General features: G+C 39.8%; 2 protein-coding genes across 2 annotated transcripts in view; one reads left to right on the top strand and one right to left on the bottom strand.

The window, feature by feature from the left end:
• The window catches only part of klhdc10 (kelch domain containing 10), a 34,111-nt gene extending 28,981 nt beyond the window's left edge, over positions 1–5,130 (top strand). The window contains exon 9 of the mRNA XM_034163565.1: positions 3,197–5,130. Coding sequence (XP_034019456.1) covers positions 3,197–3,406 — 210 coding nt within the window. The 3' untranslated portion in view covers positions 3,407–5,130. The remainder of the gene's footprint in view (positions 1–3,196) is intronic.
• A 906-nt stretch (positions 5,131–6,036) lies between these two features.
• cax1 (cation/H+ exchanger protein 1) lies at positions 6,037–25,825 on the bottom strand. The gene is made up of 21 exons (XM_034163364.1): positions 25,631–25,825; positions 23,825–23,989; positions 23,564–23,694; positions 19,945–20,053; positions 19,730–19,846; positions 19,582–19,643; positions 19,323–19,484; positions 15,742–15,927; positions 15,277–15,376; positions 13,234–13,375; positions 12,859–13,042; positions 9,922–10,021; positions 9,726–9,844; positions 9,597–9,634; positions 9,270–9,511; positions 8,360–8,367; positions 6,952–7,080; positions 6,785–6,879; positions 6,632–6,710; positions 6,413–6,521; positions 6,037–6,308 (listed from the first exon to the last, which is right to left on the bottom strand). The coding sequence occupies exons 1-21, from the start codon at positions 25,701–25,703 to the stop codon at positions 6,235–6,237; spliced, it is 2,424 nt and encodes an 807-aa protein (XP_034019255.1). The 5' UTR covers positions 25,704–25,825; the 3' UTR covers positions 6,037–6,234.
• Between the last annotated feature and the right edge of the window lie 883 nt (positions 25,826–26,708).

Here is a 26,708-nt window from a genome sequence, read left to right as displayed (position 1 = left end):
AATATAACGCCATGTTAAAATACCCTTGACCGTATGAGCAGTGTCGTTATTTGCAATATATATATATATATATATATATAATTATTATATTGCTGCGACACTATGATTTCCGCTGTGATGTTTTCTCACATCAGACCGTTAACATGACAATCGGTCCAGAACACGTATCACATTAGTTACAAACCAGAAAGCTAAAAATACAGTTAGAAAAACCAAGTTGGACTTGAACATAATCCATAAATATCTAAACAGCATCAGAAAAAACACAGATTGAAAGCTTACCAGCTAACGACTGGGCCATCTTTTTAAGCTAGTTCTTCATGGAGGTGAAGGGAACATGTCTGACTATCAATCAATCAATCAATCAACTTTTTTCTTATATAGCGCCAAATCACAACAAACAGTTGCCCCAAGGCGCTCCACATTGCAAGGCAAGGCCATACAATAATTATGAAAAACCCCAACGGTCAAAACGACCCCCTATGAGCAAGCACTTGGCCACAGTGGGAAGGAAAAACTCCCTTTTAACAGGAAGAAACCTCCAGCAGAACCAGGCTCAGGGAGGGGCAGTCTTCTGCTGAGACTGGTTGGGGCTGAGGGAAAGAACCAGGAAAAAGAGATCGATCACTAATGATTAAATGCAGAGTGATGCATACGGAGCAAAAAGAGAAAGAAACAGTGCATCATGGGAACCCCCCCACAGTCTACGTCTAAAGCAACATAACCAAGGGATGGTCCAGGGTCACCCGATCCAGCCCTAACTATAAGCCTTAGCGAAAAGGAAAGTTTTAAGCCTAATCTTAAAAGTAGAGAGGGTATCTGTCTCCCTGATCTGAATTGGGAGCTGGTTCCACAGGAGAGGAGCCTGAAAGCTGAAGGCTCTGCCTCCCATTCTACTCTTACAAACCCTAGGAACTACAAGTAAGCCCGCAGTCTGAGAGCAAAGCGCTCTAATGGGGTAATATGGTACTGCGAGGTCCCTAAGATAAGATGGGACCTGATTATTCAAAACCTTATAAGTAAGAAGAAGAATTTTAAATTCTATTCTAGCATTAACAGGAAGCCAATGAAGGGAGGCCAACACGGGTGAGATATACTCTCTCCTGCTAGTCCCCGTCAGTACTCTAGCTGCAGCATTCTGAACCAATTGAAGGCTTTTTAGGGAACTTTTAGGACAACCTGATAATAATGAATTACAATAGTCCAGCCTAGAGGAAATAAATGCATGAATTAGTTTTTCAGCATCACTCTGAGACAAGACCTTTCTGATTTTAGAGATATTGCGTAAATGCAAAAAGGCAGTCCTACATATTTGTTTAATATGCGCTTTGAATGACATATCCTGATCAAAAATAACTCCAAGATTTCTCACAGTATTACTAGAGATCAGGGAAATGCCATCCAGAGTAAGGATCTGGTTAGACACCATGCTTCTAAGATTTGTGGGGCCAAGTACAATAACTTCAGTTTTATCTGAGTTTAAAAGCAGGAAATTAGAGGTCATCCATGTCTTTATGTCTGTAAGACAATCCTGCAGTTTAGCTAATTGGTGTGTATCCTCTGGCTTCATGGATAGATAAAGCTGGGTATCATCTGCGTAACAATGAAAATTTAAGCAATACCGTCTAATAATACTGCCCAAGGGAAGCATGTATAAAGTGAATAAAATTGGTCCTAGCACAGAACCTTGTGGAACTCCATAATTAACTTTAGTCTGTGAAGAAGATTCCCCATTTACATGAACAAACTGTAATCTATTAGACAAATATGATTCAAACCACCGCAGCGCAATGCCTTTAATACCTATGACATGCTCTAATCTCTGTAATAAAATTTTATGGTCAACAGTATCAAAAGCAGCACTGAGGTCCAACAGAACAAGCACAGAGATGAGTCCACTGTCCGAAGCCATAAGAAGATCATTTGTAACCTTCACTAATGCTGTTTCTGTACTATGATGAATTCTAAAACCTGACTGAAACTCTTCAAATAGACCATTCCTCTGCAGGTGATCAGTTAGCTGTTTTACAACTACCCTCTCAAGAATCTTTGAGAGAAAAGGAAGGTTGGAGATTGGCCTATAATTAGCTAAGATAGCTGGGTCAAGTGAGCCCAAAACTGTCAGCAGCTTTCATATTTGGGCGATACCTTAAGGTTGCGCATATATATATATATATATATATATATATATATATATATATATATATATATATATATATATATATATATATATATATATATATATATATATATATATATATATATATATACGTATACGTATACCACATAATTAACAAATTATTCACCTCGCTGTACTGTCAACACCTCGGTCTGATATTTTCCCCTACAGACCTTGCGCTTAGTTAATAACCCTTTAATGTTTACATTTTAACAGCGTCCGCTGTTATGTAGGTGGCTCTGTCCCTTCTTCTTTCTTCTTCTTTTTTTAATACTTAGGAGTACCTTAGTATACACTAGTAGAGTGCCACCTTAGATTTGGAATGTATAATAGAAGATATACCTTACTGAATTTTCATGTGCACATACATGAGCTTTTGACAAGCTTTGAGTTAGCGGAAGTTAGCATGCATACTGACATCTGTGAAATGTCTTGCAGATCACTCCAGAGGTGTTATTAGGTTCCAAAAACAGCATTTTCAGGTTTATAAGTGTTTATTTTTGGCTACTTTTAGATAATATATGACAAAGAAGGTATATTTACACACAATCAAAACAGAGTTTGCAGCTAGCTAGACCAGCCACTGATGTCACAGGGTCACTTCTCTGATTGGCTGTCACCCCCACCACTCAAAAAAAATAATGTGACTTTTTAACCTCTTAAAATAGGTCAAGGTTAGCCATCTTTGAACTTGTCCAAGGTCTGTGTCCCAGGAATGTTCCCTGTGAATTTGAAGACTCTGGCAGTAACTTAACTGGACTTATGCTTAACACAGACAGACGGACAGAAGCAAAGTCTTCGCAATACCCGATGGCAGTATTTGATGGCCTCGGGTAATAATAATGATCTGTTTGTAGATAACAGGTGGTGGGTGCACATGTGGCACTGCTTCACCTCTGAAACACACTTTCTGAGTACTGTTGAAGTATACTGTAGTTTTTCTGAAGTAATCAGAATCTGTAATCAGTAATATTGTGGCTGACTCGACCTCCTCCCTTCCCTTCCCTCCCCGGCCAGGCTGGCTGCATGTACATCCACGGAGGTGTGGTCAACATCCACGAGAACAGAAGGACTGGCTCTCTGTTTAAGATCTGGCTGGCGGTGCCCAGCCTGCTGGAGTTGTGCTGGGAGAAGCTGCTGAAGGCGTTTCCACACCTGGCATCGCTGCCCGCCGTGCAGCTCCTCAACCTGGGCCTCACGAAAGAGCTCATCGAACGCTTGACATAAGCCCAGCGACAGCGGCCAGTGGACACGTGAACATGCGGGACAGGCAGAATGTGCGACACAGCACAGAATTCAATGGACAGTAAATCTCCTGCCCCTGCCCAACTTTGCCCCGCCTTTAAACCAAAAACTCAGTTGCCTTTTTGTTTTGTTTTTTGGCAATTCAAAACCGTATTGAGATAAAAAAGAAAAAAACGTTTTATGTGTTTTACTTGGCTCAACCTGCAAGCACAATTTTTTTTTTTTTCTTTGTTGCCATCCTTCAAACAAGAAGCTGGAAAGACTTTCACCTTGTTCTACGTTCAGTCTTCTGCTCCACTTTGGAATAAGGTGCGGTGGAAGAACATGGATTTTTTTTTGTTATATATATATATATTCGAGGACTAATTTACCGTGGGATCTTACTGTCTTCTGCACGTTGTTGCATATGTGTAGGCATTTAAAAAAACAAATAAGTAGCCACACTGGTACAAACAGGCCTAAAGAGCTACACCAGTGTTTTTGCACACTTTAGCCAAGTTCTGGTAAGTTTCATATACTTTAAATTATTGCTGCCTGTTTTCCAGTCCATGTGCCATGCACGTAGTCTTATTTTTTTTGTGAACTCTTGGTGAATTTTTGTCCTTGCATAACTTTACAAATAAAGGCACATATTCACAGTGATTGACGAATTTAAATTTACAAGTGTTTTTTTATTTTTCCTTCTACACACACTCTGCCTGGCGACTGGTGCAAAAAAAATGTTAATTCCATTCTAAAATGCTAAAAACATTAAATGTGGTAAACTCTGAATGCACTATAAAAAATGTGAAGGCTAAATAATTTAGTTGCCTCTGTCTGAGCCTTTATGTTCCTGTTTTTGAAGCTACACTGCAGCCTGGTCTGCAAAAAGCAGGTGGAAGCACAGCGGTACCTTCTCCTGGCTCGATTGTTTTCTTTCCATCCTGCTTGCAGTTCTTATTGCCGGACCACGTGACATCACTGTGAATTTGGTGCTCTTTAAAATTAACTTAAAATGCTTTAATTTGAATGATTACATCCAGGATCGGTTTTGCGGTTATGTGTGACAGACTTGAAAACGTTTAAATAGTTGTACTACTGCAGTGCCTTTTCCCCGTCTGAGTTTTAACAGCTGCTGATGCAGTAGAGGCTTTGCATGTTGACACAAGGTTCATGTTGATTTAAGTGTGAGGGGAAGTTTTTATTTCACCAAATTTCTGACTTTGAACATCTCAAATAATTGCAGATTTTATCCTTGATATGAGAATGGGAGGCATGATCAGGGGCGGAGCTAGGACTAAATTTTGGGTGGTCTTTTACTGTCCAATCAACATGGACTTTGTATTTCAAAACTGAATCTTTTTCTGATGAAACTGCTTCATTACTTCAAAAACGTCTGTCATCTCTATGTTTTGGGATACAGCCCACACTGCAGTGCAGCATTTCAGGTTTTAAACCCAAGAACATTTTAAAATCTTATGCATCTGGTACTTTTTAATTTATGATGCCAAAATTATGTTGCACCTTGAAGAATGAGTGATGTGGGTGTTTTGTGTTTTTTTTTTGTTTTTTGAGAATGCATGAAATCTACCCCCACTTTCCCCCTTTATTTGTACTTGGTGCACGGCCTTGCCAGCTCTTTATAAGTGTGTTGTGGGTGACACACTGAACAAGTGTACAGATGTTACATTTATGCCCTGTCAATAAAAAGTATTGTGTAAAAATATCTCCGTTTCACTTTGCTTGACTGAGTTCTGCTTGATGCATGTTGAACATTTTACCTTTTGGTGCGTGGAATGTGCTGCATACAGACAGCGACTGGATGTTGCCATGTTGGTGCATGATCAGTGGACAGTCTGATAAAGCATGCTATTTATTAGATGATCACAACATAAGCTGCTACATTTCTGCTCATTGTTCACAAGTAGAAGAAAGATCTGCCATTTCTTTTATACACACAAAAGCTCGAGTTCTCATGAAATTCAGCCACATGATTGGAGTCATATGAAGATGCGGATTAAACAGCATGATTATTCTGCAGACATGCCAAACAGGAGGTTTATGGTGAGGGAGGACGATGCAGAAGACCGGGTGCGATGGAAACAGGGTCTGCTGTAGTGACCCCCAACAGGAGCAGCTGGAAAGAGATTTTACAGATGTGCTTTGGACTGGTCACAGTGAAAACTCACTAAGATGTGCAGGTTTTTTATTTTAACTCGGTAAAGGTGCCAGACATGGCAATCCTGGGTTGGTGTTATCTACAGTCATTTCTTCACACGCCCTCAAAACATGACATCTGTGACATTGTGCTGTGATTAAAAAAAAAAAAAAATCTGCCTTTCCATTGTTTTGCTTTCATTTTAGCCAGTCCAAAGCACTTTTGTGCAATAATCATGCTGCTTAATCTGCATTTTGATAAACCACAACTGTCAGCTGGATGATCTCAGAAAAGCTAAAGTGCTGCCAAACAGATTTTAACAAAGTTCAAGATAAGCCTTTTGGGTGCACAAAAGAAATATTTGATCTTTTATCTCAGTGCACTAAAAATGGGAGCAAAAGTGTTGCCTTTATATTTTTGTTGCACCTAAAAAAAAAAAAAAGGCAGATTTAATGTCAGTCTGTGAAAACGGCAGTTTTATAAACATGCATTTATTATATTCAGTATAAAGCAGTGAGTTTATTTTAGTGACATCTTGCACATAGACACCATTTAAGGGCAGAAACAACCTTCAGTGTTGCTTCAAATGTCAGTCCAATTCCATTGTTATACACTCTGAAATAAACTGAAGATACAGGATTACAAACATGGAGCTCTTTGCTCCGCAGGCGAATCAACAAGAGGACGGTGAAGGAGCAAAGAAGTACAGGGCCAGAAGGATGAGATAGACCACCACCAGCGCAGTGCCTGCAGAAAGAACGCCTCATCATCATGGACACACAGAGACAAACGTGCAGACTCAGACAGGAATCCTTTAGTCAACATAGTGTCTGCCTGACTTCACATCTTACCCTGAAAGTAGTCACATTTTCCATCCATGAAGATATAGTTCACCAGGATGACACTGAAGATGCTGGACCAGAGATGAATATCACTGAACACCAGTATGAATCCAACGTCCTAGTCATAGGGGACGAATGGACAGACATACAACCCAATTAGAGAACAAACTCCATTATGTGTTTAATCAAAAAATGTCCACAAATACTCTGGTGGAGGTTTGAACTTACATAAAAAGCATTGAAGAGGATGAGCAGTGGGATCTGAATCATGCAGACCTGCACAGCAATGCAACTGCCTACTTCAAGACTGTAGATTAAAAAAAACAAAAGTAAATAAATATTAGTTTGGAATGACTGAGGAGCAGTTTGGTGGATTTGTACCTCAGACTGATGTTGTTCTGCAGCGCAAACTGAATCCCGTTGACTATCTCAGGAATCTCTGGCACCATCGCCAACACCGTTACACCAATGAAGTACTGTAACACAGAGGAACAGTACTGTCACACAAGGACTCCTCAGAGTTGTAGAGTAATAAAAACATTATGTACCTGAGAGACGTAGGAATGAGTCAACAGAGGCTTGATGTTCTCAGTGCTGAGGTCAGCACAGGCTGCCATCAGTACCGTGGCGATGATCAGCACGACCAGAGCTCTCCAGCGGGACCAGTGCACGATGTGCTGATCTGATGACAGTTACATAGATGTGAGCTGTAAATCTGCATGGCTGCATTGTTAAAGTCCCACCGTAAGTAAATGTGATAGTAACAGTTCACAATCCCCTTATCTGTTTTGGACCTGTGAACTCTTTAAAGGTGCAGTCCCTTTTGATTTTAACATCGTCAGAAAAGGGATTTTCTTCAGCATCATTGGCCACATTTCTAGGACCATAATAATCAGATAACTGTAATAATCTGATCTTGCACATTTTTACATGCACTTCATTAATCTGATAACTGGAAAAAGCGGATTTACATGGTTTGAGTTCATAAACTGGATTTCTTTGCAAGTGGAGAAAGAAGAAAGGGCAGCTCCTGAAGAAAAAGCATAGACTGAAAAGATCGATCTCTCCCTCTGTCTGTGTGTGTGTAGGTTCACAGAGTTGATGTCCTCACGCCCTACATATGACATCATTGTTTTAGGAAACTCCACTCAATTTTAATATATCTGTCTATGAACCGCATAGATCACCAAGACATCTGCTTTTTAGAATGCTGAAATGATGCTTGGGTGTCCTGTCTTTTTTTTTTTTTTTTTTTTTTTTTAGACACACAACAGACTGAACTTTGTGATCTCATGAAGGATGTTACAAGGCATGACGAGACAGCGGGTCATCCCGATGAACCTCTGGTAATATGTGGGACAAATGCACATGTAAAAACAACTAAATAAATCTGATTAATGGTCTACATGTACCAAAGAAATCAGAATATTGGGGATAAATCCAGGTGTGTTAATCAGATAACACTCGTTATCGGATAAAGCATATCAGATTTTGCCACTTACATGACCACTTAATCAGATTAACGGCAAACAATCAAACAGCAACCATATTTTTACGTGCATGTAAATGGGGCCACTGTAATTTTGTTCCTTATTATATAAAAATAAGGGATTTGAACAGCAATCTTTGTCAGCATCACCATCATGGAGACAAACATGATAAACCTTCAACTGTGACTGAAGTACTTTAAAAATAAATAACAAAATCGATGCAGAAAGAAAGCAATAAACAGCTACAAAACATGGGCCACCAAAAATACCACTGACAAGAAGTTGGGATAAAATCTGGACATACCATGTTGCATAAAATTTTTAATCTGCTGGACTGAAAAACATCTGTGTCAGCTGTCAATGGCATTAAAGTTACATTCTTTTTACCTAGTTTGACAGAATAAGTGGAGAGCAGGCATGCACAGGTCAACCCATGACCTGTGGGCCCCCTTTCACTCTTACACACATGCACGGCTGTGGGTGCGCTTTGTGCTGCTTGATATTGTCTGCATTTATGCTGCTTTCACATGTCGGCAGGTGAGGTGAAGATATGAGGCACAATTATTTTTAAGTGCTAACAACAGCAATAGTACTTCACTCAAATACATTTTGCAGTGTTCTATCAAAACAGAGGGTTCGCTCTGCCCTGCTTGATAGTGTTATCCACAGATCTTCATTCAATCATAACTGTGAAATATAAATTATAATACATTTATAGTTCAGGAGCAGTCTGTTTTGGCATTTTAATGGTTTTGATTCATCCTGCCCCCACAGGTTAGGTCATTAATAATCAACATACATTTTTTCAGGTCAGGTGGTGCAGCTTGGCTCTCATGATGGGTCGGGCGGGTGCAGGTGTTAAAAACCCTGACCTGTGCATTCCTAGTGTTTAGAGTTAGAAATTCCAAGTTCCCATCTTTGCACGTGAACGTCATCCTCTATGATGTCACCTGGCAGATCTCACAGAGTGACCTCACTGTATTTTCTACGGAACCCTCCTAGATAAATACTTAAAAGCAATAAAATTACCTGTAATTTTGCTATATGCCACAGAAATACTGTAAAGGTACTTCATATATACATTTTAACACAAAGTAAATTTTGTGGAAAATTAAAGGAGACTACACCTTTAATGATAAATGGACTGCATTTATATAGCATTTTTCCATCTGCATCAGATGCTCAAAGCGCTTTACAATTATGCCTCACATTTGCACTCGCACACCGATGTCAGGGTGCTGCCATGCAAGACACTCACTACACAACAAGCACAAATATACCTCACTTACTCAGGAACCCACATGCACAAACAGAATAACGAGAAGGTTAATGTGAAACGTCTTGTTCCCCCATTAAAACCTGTATGCGCAACACACCTGTTCCAACGTGGCTCGTGCCAATAACGCTGGCATTAATGCATGTGTTGGCAGCATGTAGACTCCCAGTGGGGACCTCACCAATGTGCTCCAAGGTGCTGGGAGCTTCTTGCAGGTACTGACCGTGGGCCTGGCTGTCACTGATATAGATATCGTAGATATAGGAGTGGGTCTTCAGTGTGAAGATGAGGCCGATCAGGTATGCAGCAGGCAGCAACACGGAGATTGTGTACACCAGGGGCCTGGAAGACCACAAATTGTTAGTCCAAATGTGGGATGAATGTCACGTCGTGGAAAATAAACGGCGCCTACAACTCATGGACTTACTCCGTGTGTGACAGAATCAAATGTGGGTCAGGTTGACTCTGTTAAAACAAAGATTAACAATCACAACTGTACTGATTTGGGCTTCTGAGGTTTTTACTAATTAAGTGAGGAAGATCTGAAGCGGCGCACCGTGTCGTAGCGACAGTCCTTGCAGGTGAAGTGGGCGCTGGCGTTGCCTGGGACGCTAGAGCAGCTCTCACATGTCAAATTACTGAAGGTCTTGGAGAAGAGGGTGGGAGCAAACACACCTGAACACAACAACGCGGCATTGTTACGGTGCTTTTCTGGGTTAAGTGAACGAAGCTTGTTTAGCTGCCAAACCAACCTCCTACAGAAATGAAGAGTAAGGCCGAGCTCACTCCTGCCGAACGGCTGTTAAAAACCTGTTCGCTGTGTTTAATCCCGCCGATAATCATACACACGCCCTGCAAGATAAACATAGCAAGAACTCCAAGACAACATTCGCATCATGAATCCCCAGGTTTGACCACTTCTGGCACTGGTATAAAAAAAAAAAAAGCATCAGTGTGGCGGTGTTCCTCCATAACCCAGAGATCAGTTGATATCTGTTCCAGAAACCGTTCTGTGCACCGGCAACATTTCCTGTATATTCGTTTTGTGAACTGTTCTGTAATTTATGTTTGTAGCATGGCCCAAGCAGAGGGTCACCCGTTTCATTCTGGTCTGCTTGAGGTTTCTTCCTCAGAGGGAGTTTTTCCTTACTACTGTTGCTCTGGGGGTTAGTAAGGTTAGACCTTACTGTGTGAAGCGCCTTGAGGCAACCTTGTTGTGATTTGGCACTATATAAATGAAAATAAATTGAAATTGAATCAGTTCTCACAATTGCATATTTTATATATATCAGATTGGGTACATCCGCACTTACGAGTTAGTCTTTCTAACAAACATACAAATACAGTAATTACAGACAGATCAAGAAAATTACAAGAGCATAGGCCACATGTGACATCACTAAGCATGAGTTAAAATAAGATTTATATATCTAGATATTATGAAAATTAGCATTATTAAAGGATCACATTTATGTCAGGTGAGGATTTGCATAATTCTTTATCTTATCATTACTTAATAGATATTTTCTATACTCTAAAGTACTGGGCAGAGGTCTTAACCCGTTTATGCCCAAATTTTTTTTTATAAGTGGAAAATGTTGCATTAGTACGTTTGAGATTTTTTATTGTGAGTAGACAATGACAGTGATACACTTCGGCAACAATTGTTGCCAGTGGGGCAAAATGGGTTAAGTACCCTAGTCTTTCTGAATATGTTTGGAATTTGGTTCATTAGTAAACCAGGTCAGGTCTACGCTCACCATAATACAGAACCCTTGGTCCCAAATGGCAACCATCCACTCCATCGCCACTTGCCAAAAGTAGCCAGTGTATCTGCTGCTTCCAATGGACATCCCCTTGGCTTTTTTTTTTTTTTTAACAGTTGCGAGTGTGATTACCACTGAAGCACCTGCAGGCTGGACCATGCCAGAGAGACGCACCAAGAGGACATGACAGAGCTGATGTTCTAACAGTGCAAGTAGTACAACTGAGTCGCTCAAACTCAGTTTATTTAACACAAAGTAATAGTATCAAAGATAGACCTAGTATCAAAATCATCCCGTCACTACCTTTGGTTACTGTCCACATCTCACAACCATATAACAAGCATGGAAGCACCACGACCCTAAAAACTTTAATCTCCATTCTCCTACAAAGATACCAGCATTGCCATACACCTCTGTTAAACCACCTCATGGCTTCAAAAGCTCTTCTGAACTAATAGCCCAGTCCAGGCAGTCAGTCAATGAAAACCTGAAGCTTAGCGCTGATTCAGGAAAATCAAAATCTCAAGACACTACAGCTCCACATGTGCTCCAATCAGGGCATCCACAAACCATACTGCATTGTTACTTTATGGCGGTCTGGGGTTAAGACCTATAAAAGCAACTTACAACCATCATAATACTTAAAAAAGGGCAGTTAAGATTGTGTGTAATGTGGGGTACAGGGAGCACACCAACATGGTGTTTCTCGGGTCACATGCACTGAAATTTCAGAATGTAGTTACACTTTAACAGCACAGATTATGTACAGAGCCAAAAAAAAAAAAAAAAAAAAAATGTAATTATTCCAGGCAATATTTAAAAAAAAAATTTTGTGACAGGGACGGGGTTATAATTTAAGAAGAGCATTAAACTTAAAAAGCACTGTGTTCACACATTTATGTCTTCATAGATGTGTGAAGAGTGTTTTTTTTTTAGATTTAATGCTGTTTGTGTATTTCAGTTTGAGGACTGGATTTGTGGAATGGGTTGGATGAAGAATTACAGAGATGCATTAATATACAGCAATTTAAAAAAAATGCACAGAAGGAACGTTTTAAGAATGCATGCAGATGGGTTTATGTAATTTTTTTTGATTGTTTATATATTAGTTTGATTTATTTATGTTTTTTGTTTTTTATTATTTAGGCACTGAGTGGGTATTGGACTGTAAATATATTGGATTTACATAGTGATGTAAATTGCATCATTTATTTTAGTATATGACTAGTGAAAAGAGGTAGGAATTTTTAAAAATTGACTTCTTCCTACCCCTTTTCGAGCATTGTTTTTTGGTTGACATATTTTTCCTTTTTCATGAGTTTTCTTTGTTCAAAATAAATTCAATCTCTTTTTAATTCAGCATTTCCCTGAGGGTGAGTTTAACAACAGATAATGTAGCACATGTGCACACCACAGTGTATGCAGTTACTTGACATAAAAACTTTGAAACTACAAAAGTAAGATGGACAAATAAACATGGAAAGGACAACAATGTGGATATTATTTGATACAGTTTGGGCAAAAGAAATTATCAGATGGAGACGAACCCCTTGTCCACAGCATTGGAAACTCTACAATAAAAATTTAAGTCCATTTGATTTGAGTATTTTTGCACATTGCCGTAGGATATTTTAATTGTTGGGGTTTGTTTAGTGATTTGACAAGAAAAACTTCCAAAACTTAAAAAGCAAGCAAACGCAACTAATATTCCTGAAAAGTATTTTTCAAACACTTCACACATCACATGTGGACAGTAAATGCACCTCTTTTTCCAGAAACCCTGCACTAAGATCAACAAATCACTGCTTCCCAAAACCTGAAAAGAGTACAACATGAATCCACTGCAACATAATTAATTGGCTATTACTATGCATTTAAACCAAACTGTAGGATATTTGCCAAGTGTGCCATAAGTCTACTCACAGGTATAAACAGGATACAACCCAACAAAGTCCCAGTGAGTGCAGCTTTGACAAGCTCTTCATAGCACTTGGTGGCAGCACGATGTCCCTGCAGCAACGCAGAGATGTAGAAAGTCATCTCTGTGATGGAGCCAAAGGTCGCATTCACAACTGCACCCAGTGCAAAGTTACTCTGTGCAGAAATACTGGAGAAAGGCAGACAGCAAAACAGATTACGGTACATGGTTCTAAAAAGTCACAGATGTAATGTGACCCTGTAGTTTCAGTTGCTCCAGTTGTCCTTTCTATGTACACCAGTCAAAACACATTTAGTTCATGTTTTCTTATTTCATTATCACATAAATGAGGACAAAAGTGCCTAAAATAAAAACTGTACCTGGCAATGCCCAATCCAATATAATAAGAGAGAGGGATGATGGACATGATGGCTGTGGCAAACTTGACCTCTGCGCTGAATAAGTGGTTCCCCACATCCGCGTAGCCGATAATTACAGTGAAAAAAACCAACGGGAGCAGATCTGTGAGGAGGAGACTGAAGGACAACAAATGGATGGACGCTTGACAGACCGACGATGCCAAAAATCAGGCGTTTGTGAAGATTTGTCTGACTCCAGATGGAAAGTTATTCAGTACCATTTTAAAAGGTGATGTGACTGCCCCTTTGTTCAGTGCACTGAGTGCTGTGTAGTTTTGAGGAGACTGTTGGGTTTGCACCCTGTTTTTAAAGAAATGAGAGGCAAACACTGAAAAGAAACCAGTCAGAGAGAGACAAATATATATATATATATATATATATATATATATATATATATATTTGCTCTGTGCAGAGGAGGAGAACAAGAAGCAGCTTATGTGCTAAGCTCCAAAGCGCTCCCAAAATCCCCTCCTCTGGCCCAGCCTTTTATTTAGTTCATCAACATGAGAAAAAACAAACAAGGACAGTCGGGAGAGGTTACACATGAGTCATGTCTGCAAGAGGGTGGTAGCAAAGCAAGGTAACGGCTGAAACCTTCCATTCCTGCAACATGAGCCTTGTGGCTCGTCAAAGCAGGATAAGGCACTTATGCAAAATGAAAAATAGTTTGCTCAATCATGAAGAATGCAGACAAGTCTTTCTTTTTTAAAAACTCCTCTTCTCACTAAGAGGAAAAATAATATAAGCATAAACTATAAGAAAATAAATAATAATATAAGCATAAACTAAAAGAAAATAAATGATAATATGAGCATGAACTATATAAAATCCTTGACAGAGACCAACAGCTTCAGTGTCTTTCTTGATGAGAAAAAGACATTTTCTGATCTTGGGTTTGCAAACAGGACTGTGATCAGAATGAATGGACGTCTTGATTGCACCACTTGAGAAGCTGAGTGAGGAAGAATTCGTAGTAGTAATAGTACGCTGCATCCAGAAAGTATTCACAGCGCTTCACTTTTTCCACATTTTATGTTACAGCCATATTCCAAAATGGATTAAATTCATTTTTTCCCCTCAAAATTCTACACACAATACTGCATAATGATAAAAACAAACTTTTTTTACATTAAGATTTTTGCAAATTTATTAAAAATAATAAGAAAGTACATGTATGGAAGCATTTACAGCCTTTGCCATGAAGCTCAAAATTGAACTCAGGTGCATTTTGTTTCCACTGATCATCCTTGAGATGTTTCTACAGCTTAATTGGAGTCTATCTGGGGTAAATCCAGTTGATTGGAAACAATTTGGAAAAGCTTGGAGACTTGGACACTAACCAAGTCTTTTCAACTTTTTCATTTGTCAACTTTGTGAGAAATGGTTATTTGAGGAGACTTCGATGAGGAGCATCACTTGCATTGTGAACAAACATCAGCTATGATATTCTGGTCATGTGGTGCTTTTCTTAGGGCACAATCCAGCATGATGGGAACCCTAGCCACTGGAGAAGACTGTGGGGATGCCCAAGTTTCACCTGGCTACAGCAGACACATGGCTACATTTAAGAGCTGGAGATACACCAACTGTCTGCCTGGTGGTTTCCGTCCAAATCATTCTGTAGGGCAGTAGATGCGGCAGCACGTTGCCATGATAGCATGTTTCCAAACCTGAGCCCTGACAGTCTGTGTCCACAGTAAACCAGAAATGAAACAGAATACGCCAAATCTGTCCAAAGTTTGTGTCATATATTTCCTGTGATTTAAGGAACCAGACCTATTACACCACAAAGGTGCTGTTGACACCGATTTATGTTTAGTCAACTCCTTACGATGTCAAAAACAGAACTGAACCCCGTCCCCCAATGGTGTGGTTTTGCTGGTTTTAGATTAGCAGTGACGCTGACCTCTCTGCTGCTCATTATAGCTCACTGCAGGCTTGCTGCTCAGCCAGTAAAGAATAAAAAGAAGAAGAAAAAACAAAAGCAAAGCAAAAAAAGGATACTAAGAGCAAAAATGCTGATTCCTTGGACAGTATATTTGTAGTAATGGATATTGAAAGCCTGGTAACAGCATAAGATGACTCTGGTCTCACCCACAAACGTCTGCAAAAAAGAAAGAATTCATACATTTAATTCAACTTGCTAAAAGTAAAAAAAAAACAAAAAAAAACAACTGTCTATCCTAACATGTAGTCAACATGCACATTAAAACAAAATAACCTGTCGGCATAATAAATTACAATCGTCAATTGCCTGTCTAGTAAAGAGAGTGTATGTTTAAAGTCAAGCTCCTCAGAGACACACTCACTTAAGATATCCAGTTCAAATTTAATGGAAATCAGACAAATTTTGATAAAGTTATCACAGGCACAAGAAAGTATAACTGAACATGGATGGTTTTTCTTTTTTATATGTACATACATAAATTATATATCTTCCTTCGGGCCTTGTGGTGGTGTTTACTGTACCTTGCCCAGTGTGTGGATCTGTACGTCCTCTGGTGCCATGAGCAGGACAGTGCTCAGTGTGCGAGCATTCATTTTGGCTACAGGGATGGTGAAGACCAGCAGCCACGAGAGGACACAGGCCAGAGAGTGGACCACAGACAGCAGAGGGAAGCCCAGCAGCAGCCACACATACGTCCTAAAGAAACGCTTCAAAGACCAAAAAAAAAAAAAACACACACACCATAAATCAGGACTAATGAGGCATGTGCCTGATGTTAATATAAAGTATGCTTGTATAAATCAGTGTCACTTTTATGAGATCAATAAAACTGGTCACTGGCTGTGTAAAGGAGCACAACCCAGAAAGCATCCTGCTGTTTTCCTGTGTGTGTTTCTTTACACACACACAGTGAGAACGTGCAACCGTGAGAACCTTGCCACCCACATGCTCGGGAGACAGACAGGGAAAGTCATGAAACACAGGTGTTGCCGTTCAGGAATCAAACCAGGCACTGCTGCAGGATGTACCTTACCGGCCTCTTCGCTAAACAAAAAGAAAACCCCAACTCGCAAAATTCAATCATTAATATATGACGCATTATGCATCAGTACTGGTACCAAACTACTAAAAGATGGCAACACAGCATAAAAAACAGCAGGAAATAAATAAATAAACAAACAAACAAACTAGAGCGCAAACCTCCTCCCAACACTAGTTTCCAATTCCACAAATTTTTTACCATAGAAAACATTTTCAAGGTCAAAGTCCTGTTAGAAGTGTCTTTTCATAAGCTAAATTATAACAAAATATACACTCAAAAATATAAATGCAACACTTCTGGTTTTGCTCCCATTTTGTATGAGATGAACTCAAAGATCTAAAACTTTTTCCACATACACAATATCACCATTTCCCTCAAATATTGTTCACAAACCAGTCTAAATCTGTGATAATGAGCACTTCTCCTTTGCTGAGATAATCCATCCCACCTCACAGGTGTGCCATATCAAGATGCTGATTAGACACCATGATTAGTGCACAGGTGTGCCTTAAGACTTGTCCACAATAAAAGGCCACTCTGAAAGGTGCAGTTTTGTTTTATTGGGGGGGGATACCAGTCAGTATCTGGTGTGACCACCATTTGCCTCATGCAGTGCAACACATCTCCTTCGCAAAGAGTTGATCAGGTTGTCAATTGTGCCCTGTGGAATGTTGGTCCACTCCTCTTCAATGGCTGTGCGAAGTTGCTGGATATTGGCAGGAACTGGTACACGCCGGTCCAGAGCATCCCAAACATGCTCAATGGGTGACATGTCCGGTGAGTATGCCGGCCATGCAAGAACTGGGACATTTTCAGCTTCCAAGAATTGTGTACAGATCCTTGCAACATGGGGCCGTGCATTATCCTGCTGCAACATGAGGTGATGTTCTTGGATGTATGGCACAACAATGGGCCTCAGGATCTCGTCACGGTATCTCTGTGCATTCAAAATGCCATCAATAAAATGCACCTGTGTTCTTCGTCCATAACAGATGCCTACCCATACCATAACCCCACCGCCACCATGGGCCACTCGATCCACAACATTGACATCAGAAAACCGCTCACCCACACTACGCCACACACGCTGTCTGCCATCTGCCCTGGACAGTGTGAACCGGGATTCATCCATGAGGAGAACACCTCTCCAACGTGCCAAACGCCAGCGAATGTGAGCATTTGCCCACTCAAGTCGGTTACGACGACGAACTGGAGTCAGGTCGAGACCCCGATGAGGACGACGAGCATGCAGATGAGCTTCCCTGAGACGGTTTCTAAGAGTTTGTGCAGAAATTCTTTGGTTATGCAAACCGATTGTTTCAGCAGCTGTCCGAGTGGCTGGTCTCAGACGATCTTGGAGGTGAACATGCTGGATGTGGAGGTCCTGGGCTGGTGTGGTTACACGTGGTCTGCGGTTGTGAGGTTGGTTGGATGTACTGCCAAATTCTCTGAAACGCCTTTGGAGACGGCTTATGGTAGAGAAATGAACATTCAATACACGAGCAACAGCTCTGGTTGACATTCCTGCTGTCAGCATGCCAATTGCACGCTCCCTCAAATCTTGCGACATCTGTGGCATTGTGCTGTGTGATAAAACTGCACATTTCAGAGTGGCCTTTTATTGTGGGCAGTCTAAGGCACACCTGTGCACTAATCATGGTGTCTAATCAGCATCTTGATATGGCACACCTGTGAGGTGGGATGGATTATCTCAGCAAAGGAGAAGTGCTCACTATCACAGATTTAGACTGGTTTGTGAACAATATTTGAGGGAAATGGTGATATTGTGTACGTGGAAAAAGTTTTAGATCTTTGAGTTCATCTCATACGAAATGGGAGCAAAACCAAGAGTGTTGCATTTATATTTTTGTTGAGTGTAGATCAAAAGGGCTTTTCACTATGTTATATTTGTCAGTGAATGTAGTTTTGTCCATTTGTCTATTTAACTCCTTCACTTCGTACGGAAGTATTTTTTTCCCCTTTTTATTTTTACTGTTGTCTATGCACCAATGACACCAGATCAAATTCCTTCTTTGTTATCAATGTTAAATTTAAATGGCTACAAAATCTGTAATCTGGATCAGATCTGGATCAAACTTTATCAGTCGATAAAGAATAAAATCCTACAAATATGAAAGAAATTTGATCTTTTTTGGCAGAGTTATCAATTTTTGAAAATTCATTCAATGTTAAGGTGTATATATTTGAATTTTTTTATTCATTTTTAATTCATTTATTTAAATTTTATGTTGAACTGCTCCATGTGAGGTGCCTTGAGATGGCTTTTTTGTGATTTGGCGCAAGATAATTTAATTGAAATTAAATTGAAGATAGGGATTTTTCTAATTTTCCAAGATTTTTCATGACTTTGCCCATTGACTTGCGACATTGAAAACTGAATCAGTTCTTCCCTATCAGGATATGAATCTTCAGGAAAAAAATAAATCATAAAGATATATGAAAAATTGTGGGCTCCAGGCTGTTTACAGAGAGACAGACAGATAAACAAACAAACAGGGGCAATATCATGATCTCCTCCGGTAAAAAAAAAGAAATAGTGGTCAACCAAAAGGTTCTAAGCTTTATGCAGAAACACCATTTGGATGAACAGACTGAGAAGAAATGCCGTACTGCTTTGTTTCTACTCAGCCCAAAAGTAGAGACTCACACACGTGTTTGTTCACTCATGCTACCACAAGTTCCACGTGGAGGCTCCGTACCACTTGAGCATTGTGCAATCGTCCATATTTGACCTCATATATTACAGTCAGCAAAGTCCCACTTACATTTAGTGCCATCAGCCAAAAGGTGTGTGATGTGACCTGCAGGCAGTCGGAGCTTTAGCTCAGGATATAAATACTTTAGGTGCCAAATCTTGAAATAAAGTCATACCCTAGTATATCTGAAGGACACAAAGCATATTCCTGAACTACTGGAGGGTCTGAAGAATGATCAAAGAACAAATGATTAAATATTAGCAGATGATGTTTTCTGGGGTAGAACACATTTTTCATGCCTCAAGCGTTAAAAAATGAAAAAAATAAATAAAGTGGTTCTCACCCAGTGCTTTGCTGTTTGTCTAACTGGGAGTTCTGGGACGGGGATCTCAATCGGGATCGGCGAAGACACCAAAAGTGGGTCAATGTCCTTACTGTTGATCTCTTCAGGTATCGTCTCACACTTATGAGGCCTCACATGGCACTTCTTCACAACATCAACAACCTGCAAAATTACAGACCACCAATCAGAAAATGTTGACTTTAAAAAATAAATAAACACAACTTCAGGAGAGAATCTCAAAAATATGACATCAATGTACCTGTTCTACCAGTTTCCCAAATGGCCAGATAAAGTAAAATGCCAGCTTCCAACACAGTTTACCTGAAACAAAAAATAAACAAATAAAAAATTACAGTCTTCATGTCAGAAAAGATTCCAAAACTCTACAAGAAAGACAGAACTCGTACCATAAGGAGCGCCACAGATGGTGAGAAACATCACAAGACAAATGAGGAAGTAGAACAAAGAGATCCACCATCCAAATATTAACACATAAGCAATGTTCCCACAAGTGACCACTGAGCCTGAAACAGAGGAGAAATCAGACTCGAATGTGTTTGTGTGGACAGAAAGTGATGCTTGAATGACACTGAAGTGTGCAGGGATAACTTGGGGGGGTAACCTTCCCGAGGCTTAACCACGCTCATGTCAGAGTAGAGCTCTCTGATGATGTCCGATCTGTCAGCGAGGGGTTTCTCCGTCACATTCCCCTTCCATTTTCTGAAACCAAACTGAAAAAAAAAACAAAAAAAAACTGGTGTGTACAGATGAAAAGAAGATGCATCGCTGATGAAAATGAGCATTTATAAACACAAAGCAGCAACTATGATAGCTGTGTTGAATCGGACCATATAACGTAAAGTCAATCATTGTGGTCAAAGGTCATAACTGAAGTTTCTCCACTCCAATGGAAATGAGTTGTGGAATTGTTATGGTCATCAATTTTACCAAAATCAATTGTTCAAGTTAAGGTCATGGGCGTGAAGGTCAAAATGGACTTTTTCCACTCCAATTTGAACCAAACTTGGCATACACATGGATGTGGGTTGTGGAATTGCCCAGGTAAGGCCAAATTTGCCAAAGGCCAATCTTTGGGGTCAAGATCACTGGTGTCAAATGTCCAAAATTAAGTTTATGTCTCCAATTTGCATCAAACCTGGCAAGGCTGAATTTGTCAAAGGTCAAACAATGGAGTCAAGGTGAGGCCTGCCTGTCTGGTTGTTGGTCAACTCCTCCCAGGTCCTTTTGCTGATTTCTACCAAACTTGGCATGTCACCAATGTTGTCCCCAAAATTGCTGTGAAAAAAATTAAAATACAAAAATTCTTATTTTGGCAAGGAATTTGATTTTGAACCCAATTCAGACCAATTGTGGCAAACACTTAGGTGAATTAGGTGTTCCAAGATGGCGCCGTGCATGGCCGCCTCAGTGTTTTGGTGTGCACTCCTTAGTTTGTTTTTTGTGCTAATTATGTGACTTGGAACGGTTCCCGGATCTCTTTCACCCATGAAGAGCTCACGAAGATCAGGGGAACAACCTTAATGGATCCGTTTCCCATTTTTCTCAAGCCTTCAGTGGATTTATTAGGCATCTTGGCCAAAGGTGCCCTCACCTTGGCCCTCCCAGTGAAAACGCCAGAAGAGAGGTAGTGTTGCTGCCACCACACACTGCTACCAGGTATATTCCTCTCCAATGTGTGCTCTCTGCAAAATAAAATGGATGAACTCCAGCTACTGGTGGGGAAAACACAGAGACTTTGCTACATCTGCAGTTTTGTGCTTCATGGAGACGTGGGTCTGTGGATCGATACCAGACTATGCACTACAACTAGCAGGTTTCCAACTTTCCAGAGCAGACCAAGACGCAGGACTCTGGCAAAATGAAGGGTGGTGAAATCTGTTTTTACATCAACAGTGGCTGGTCTAACGACACAACTGATCTAACAGCACTGCTCTTCTGATTTGGAAACTTTTTTATTAAATGCAAACCGTTCTACTCGTCCCTTGAGTTCACCTCATTCATTCTGGTCAGTGTTTACAATCTACCGCATACCATCATCTCCATCCCCAAAAAACAAAGAACTACAGGACTTGATGACTACAGACCTGTTGCCCTGACCTCTGTGGTTATGAAGACCTTTGACTGCCTTATCCTCACACACCTCAAGGCCATCTCTGACCCACTCCTGGATCCCCTGTAGTTCTGTTACAGAGTCAACAGGTCAGTAGATGATGCTGTCAACACGGCTCACCACTTCATCCTCCAGCATCTGGACTCCCCAGGAACCTACACCAGGATTCTGTTTGTGGACTTCAGCAGAGCATACAATCATCCCAGCCCTGTTGCAGGACAAACTGTCTCAGTTTGGTGTGCCCGACTCCACCTGTAGGTGGATCACTGACTTTCTGTCTAACAAGAGGCAATACGTGAAGCTGGGAGGACACATCTCCAACAAAGCGTCCATCAGCACAGGATCCCCCAAGGCTCCTTCCTGTACACAACAGCTGAAACTCCAGTCACCAGTCTGTGAAGCTCCTGAACGTCGCAGAAGATATGACCATCTATTGGACTCATCGACCAATTTATAACTAAAGCTTATAGTTAGGGCTGGATAGGGTGACCCTGAACCATCCCTTAGTTATGCTGCTATAGACTTAGACTGCTGGGGGGTTCCCATGATGCACTGAGTGTTTCTTTCTCTTTTTGCTCTGTATGCACCACTCTGCATTTAATCATTAGTGACTGATCTCTGCTCTCTTCCACAGCATGTCTTTTTCCTGATTCTCTCCCCTCAGCCCCAACCAGTCCCAGCAGAAGACTGCCCCTCCCTGAGCCTGGTTCTGCTGGAGGTTTCTTCCTGTTAAAAGGGAGTTTTTCCTTCCCACTGTCGCCAAGTGCTTGCTCACAGGAGGTCGTTTTGACCGTTGGGGTTTTTCTGTAATTATTGTATGGCTTTTGCCTTACAATATAAAGCGCCTTGGGGCAACTATATAAATAAAATTGATTTGATCTTGGGGATGAGTCTGCCTACAAGTGGGAGATCGACCACATGGTGTAGGCAGAACAACCTGGAGCTCAACGCCCTCAAGACAGTGGAGATGGTTGTTGACTTCATAAAGAACCCAGTCCTGTCCACCCCATCACCCCATGTGACTTCCCAGACGCTATGGTGGAGTCCTTCTTCTACCTGGGGATCACATCTCCCAGGACGACCTCAAGTGGGAGCTGAATGTCAGCTCTCTCATCAAAAGAACACAACAGAGGATGTACTTTCTGCAGCAGCTGAAGAAGTTCAATCTGCCAAAAACAATGATGGTAAACTTCTACACTGCCACTGTTGAGTCCATCATCTCCTCTTCCATCACCATCTGGTACGCTGCTGCCACTGCCAAGGACAGGAGCAGACTGCAGCGCATCATCCATGCAGCGGAGAAGGTGATCGACTGTGGTCTGCCATCCCTACAGGACCTGTATGTCTCCAGGGCCCTGAGGTATGCAATGAAGATTGTGGCTGATCCCTCTCACCCAGTATACAAACTTTTGTCACCCTCCCCTCTGGCAGGAGGCTGAGGTCCATCAGGACCAAAACCTCAAGACACAAAAACAGCTTGTTTCCATCCACAGCTGGCCTCATAAATAATGCCAGAGACGCCCACTTACTCTGCCTCCCTTCCATACTACCACAAAGCACAGATTTGGTCATGCCTGCACTTTTTGACTATAGTTGCATATTCCTGACTCTATTTTACTTCTTACAAAAGTGTTTTTCCTTGCTTGTTTTTGCACCAGCAACACCAAATCAAATTCCTTGCATGTAGGAACTTCCTTTGCAATAAATTTGATTCTGATAAAAAAAATAAATAAAAAAAAACTGTCCTGGTCAGGTCAGCCAGGGGTCAATCGTTTTGGTGAAGGTCAAAGTCAATGGCCAAAGCCGGTACTGTCTTCATGCTTATTGGTATTATTAACTAGTTGGTAAATAAAACAAATTCTTCTTCACAATTCAGTGTCTTGTCAGAAAAGGCAATGAAAAAGCTACACTGTTGGTGTTCCTTCAACACTCCCCACTCACATCCTCTTTTGAAGCCAATGTGTAACTTAAAATACCATCTAAGTTTCAATCACATGCTGGAAGGTTCAGATTACAGATGCTGGATAAGATGTGCCATAAAGTAAATGTTGCTTAGGTCTGCAGGAGAACCTGGGCTTCCATGTGTTGCTTTGACCCAATCACTGCTCACCTTGTAGTTGTTGGCCTCCCTGTGGGCCTCGACCTCATTCTCAGCTCTGATCGTGGTTTTGCTGGTGCCTTCGTGCCAACCCTCCTCTCCGTACCGTGATGGGGTCGATCGACCCGAGGTGCCATGTCCGCCTGTGCAGATCATAACTGTAAGAAAATGTCTCCACACAAACATCCACAAAGTATTTGCTAATTTTTAATTTTTTTTTCAAAATCAGCAATTCAGATTTATGTTCGACTTAAAGATGGTGTCACAATTCACCTCTGTGGACAGCGAGGAAACATTTGGGTGTGTGGTGGAAATGGTGGGAAGCATCCGGGGAGGGTGTCTCGGCTACAGCCTGCTCCGGATGCACATGGCCCACACAGAGCTTATCAGGGCGGGACAGTCGCCATGGAAACTGGTGCTCCGAATCCACACAGTTCTCTGAATGAAGCCAGATTGCAAATTACAGGTTAGGTTTTAGCTTCACTTTAAACACTGAAGTCGACGGTGGCTGTTGACTGTCAGGAGGGGCTGCCCAAGGTCAAATGCGTGAAGTCACGCTCCTGCTGACCCATAGCCTACAGCTGCGACTAACTAAAACCTCCTGAGAGTCATATGTTCTCTCTACCCCATCATCATCATCATCATCATCAGCTGCCTGCCAAGACTTGATCGTATTATCAAGACACCGTAGCAAAATTATAAGAACACTTTGTGGCTTTGTGGTTCTTCCTGTAGTTTGAATTTAAAAATAAAACTATGCAAATGTTTTTCATGGTTATAGCGTATAATCAACACAACCTTCATGCGAACAATCATTTCTTCAGAGAATTAAAATCCCCTTAAAGCATTGACGTTATTGGCAGAATATTTATTAGAATTTATTGTTCCTGCAAACTACTGAGGATATATGCAACAGTTAATGGAGCATCTATATGTCCAAACCTGTGAAAGAAACTTTGCATATATATTCGTACTATTTCCAAGAAAAATCTGCATTAAACAAACATCTTAAACCATTGGAAAAGTGTTTGTGATATCACGAAACACTGTTCCAACGTTTAAAGCTGTAAACATGTTTAACAAAACAGTACTGGATATGATTTATACTAAATACAAAATTATTGAGACACTTTTTAATCCTGTAACATGATGGAAGAACGTTACAAAATTACTTTACTGATCACTTTATCTCAAAATATTAATCTATTGTGCACAAATCTTAGGCACCTTACAGTTTAGTAATGTTACATTTGAGGTTCTTCCCCTCATCAGAGGTTCAAAAATAAATAAAGTTCTAGAAAAATTATATGCAGTTTGAAATTTTCAAACATTATGAGCCCATAACAAGTCAAAAATAAAACTTTAGCTTTGCAGATATAATTTTTGGTGCACTGCAACAGAATAAAGACAATTGATACAATCCCACAAAAAGCTAGACTTTTCTTATTATCTACAAGTACTCAAAAGACATGTTTAACAGCTTTTTAATTTTTTTACATTTTTTTCTTTAACTTCAGCAGTATATTACACACTGTATATACATAAACATTATCTTTACATCTTCATTCTGTGAACATTACTGTCTTGTTAGATTTAAAACACCACAAAAATTGAGATTTTCATATTTTCACTCACATTCTAAAAACACTCACTCACGTACTTTTGAAAGTTACAGTGATTTATTTATCTATTTTAAGCTGCCAAAAGTCATTTTCTATCCACAGGAAACAAATATTAACTGTAAAAGGCCTCCTAATATTAAAACAAAAACTGTACAAATATAAACAAATAAATCAAACCAGGAATGCCAGTTAAATTCAGGAAAAATAACTTGTATCAAAATCGTTATTTTCCCTCTAAATCAGTAAAAAGTTAAACCTGTGGTGGCAAAATAAAAGCGTTTAAAACTTCATAGTATATTTAAAACCAAACCTGAATTAAGCATTTACACAAAATTAAGTTTATTGTCTTTCAGTAGCGAAAAGTGTGTTTTTGAAGCGCAGGTGACGTTAATAAAGACGAATTAAAAAAGCTAAAACACGTTTAGATTTTAAGCTCCTTAAAGTTGTTTTAACTCACCTGAACACTCGGCTATTGATCTTTTCCTCACGTTGTCCACGTCAGGTGCGTTTGAAGACCGTTTGTTGGACATTTTGATGGGTTTTTAGACATTTGTCGCTCCTGTTCTCCTTATAAAGTCCGATCTTCTTCCTCACTGCTCTTTTTCCCCGCTGAGGAAGAGGAGGAGGAAGCTAACCGCTAACAACTTAGCATCTTATTTCATACATTCATTCATGTTCTTGTCCACACAAAATATTACTACCTTTGCCCAAAACTAATACAACAATTAAAAAAAAATAATAATTCCAATTAAACGTAAATACGTCGGATACAGTAATAATAATAGATATATAAAAAAAAATTCCAGCTGCATGGTTTAATAAAAATGTTGGAGGCGCTTTATTCTACATTTTGGGGGCAGATCCACATAAAGGGGCGGAGCCAAGATATTTCAACTTAAATTTGAAATTTTTAGCACAGGGCACAGGAATTTAACAGAAAAAAAAAAAAAATAAAAATAAACATTAAAATTTTTAATCTCAATAAAAAAATCTAATTAATGTAAACATGTCAGATACAAGAATAACAATAGCAATAATTAATAATTTTAAGATATTTCAAATTAAATTTGAAATTTTCAGCACAGGGTACAGGAATTCAAAATTTTTAAAAATAATAACAGATTAACAATTTTAATATAAAAACAATTCTAATTAAATGTAAACATGTCAAATACAAGAATAATAATAACAATAAATAATAATAAAAAAAAATTCCAGTCACATAAAACATACTAAAAATACTGGAGATGCTATATCCTACATTTTGGAGACACATCCACATAAAGGGGCAGAGCCAAGATATTTCAAATTAATTTTTAATTTTTCAGCGCAGAGTACAGGAATTTAAAATTTTAAAAAATAATAATACATTAAAATTCTTCATTTTAATTCTAAAAAATAATTCTAATTAAATGTAAACATGTCAGATACAATAATAATAATAACAATAAATAATTAAAAAAAATTCCAGTCACATAAAATTTGATAAAAATATTGGAGACGCTTTATCCTACATTTTGGGGGCAGATCCACCA

Source organism: Thalassophryne amazonica, chromosome 22 (genome assembly GCF_902500255.1).
Source record: "Thalassophryne amazonica chromosome 22, fThaAma1.1, whole genome shotgun sequence".
NCBI classification, from domain to species: Eukaryota; Metazoa; Chordata; class Actinopteri; order Batrachoidiformes; family Batrachoididae; genus Thalassophryne; species Thalassophryne amazonica.
This window is presented reverse-complemented; position numbering and strand designations above follow the sequence as displayed.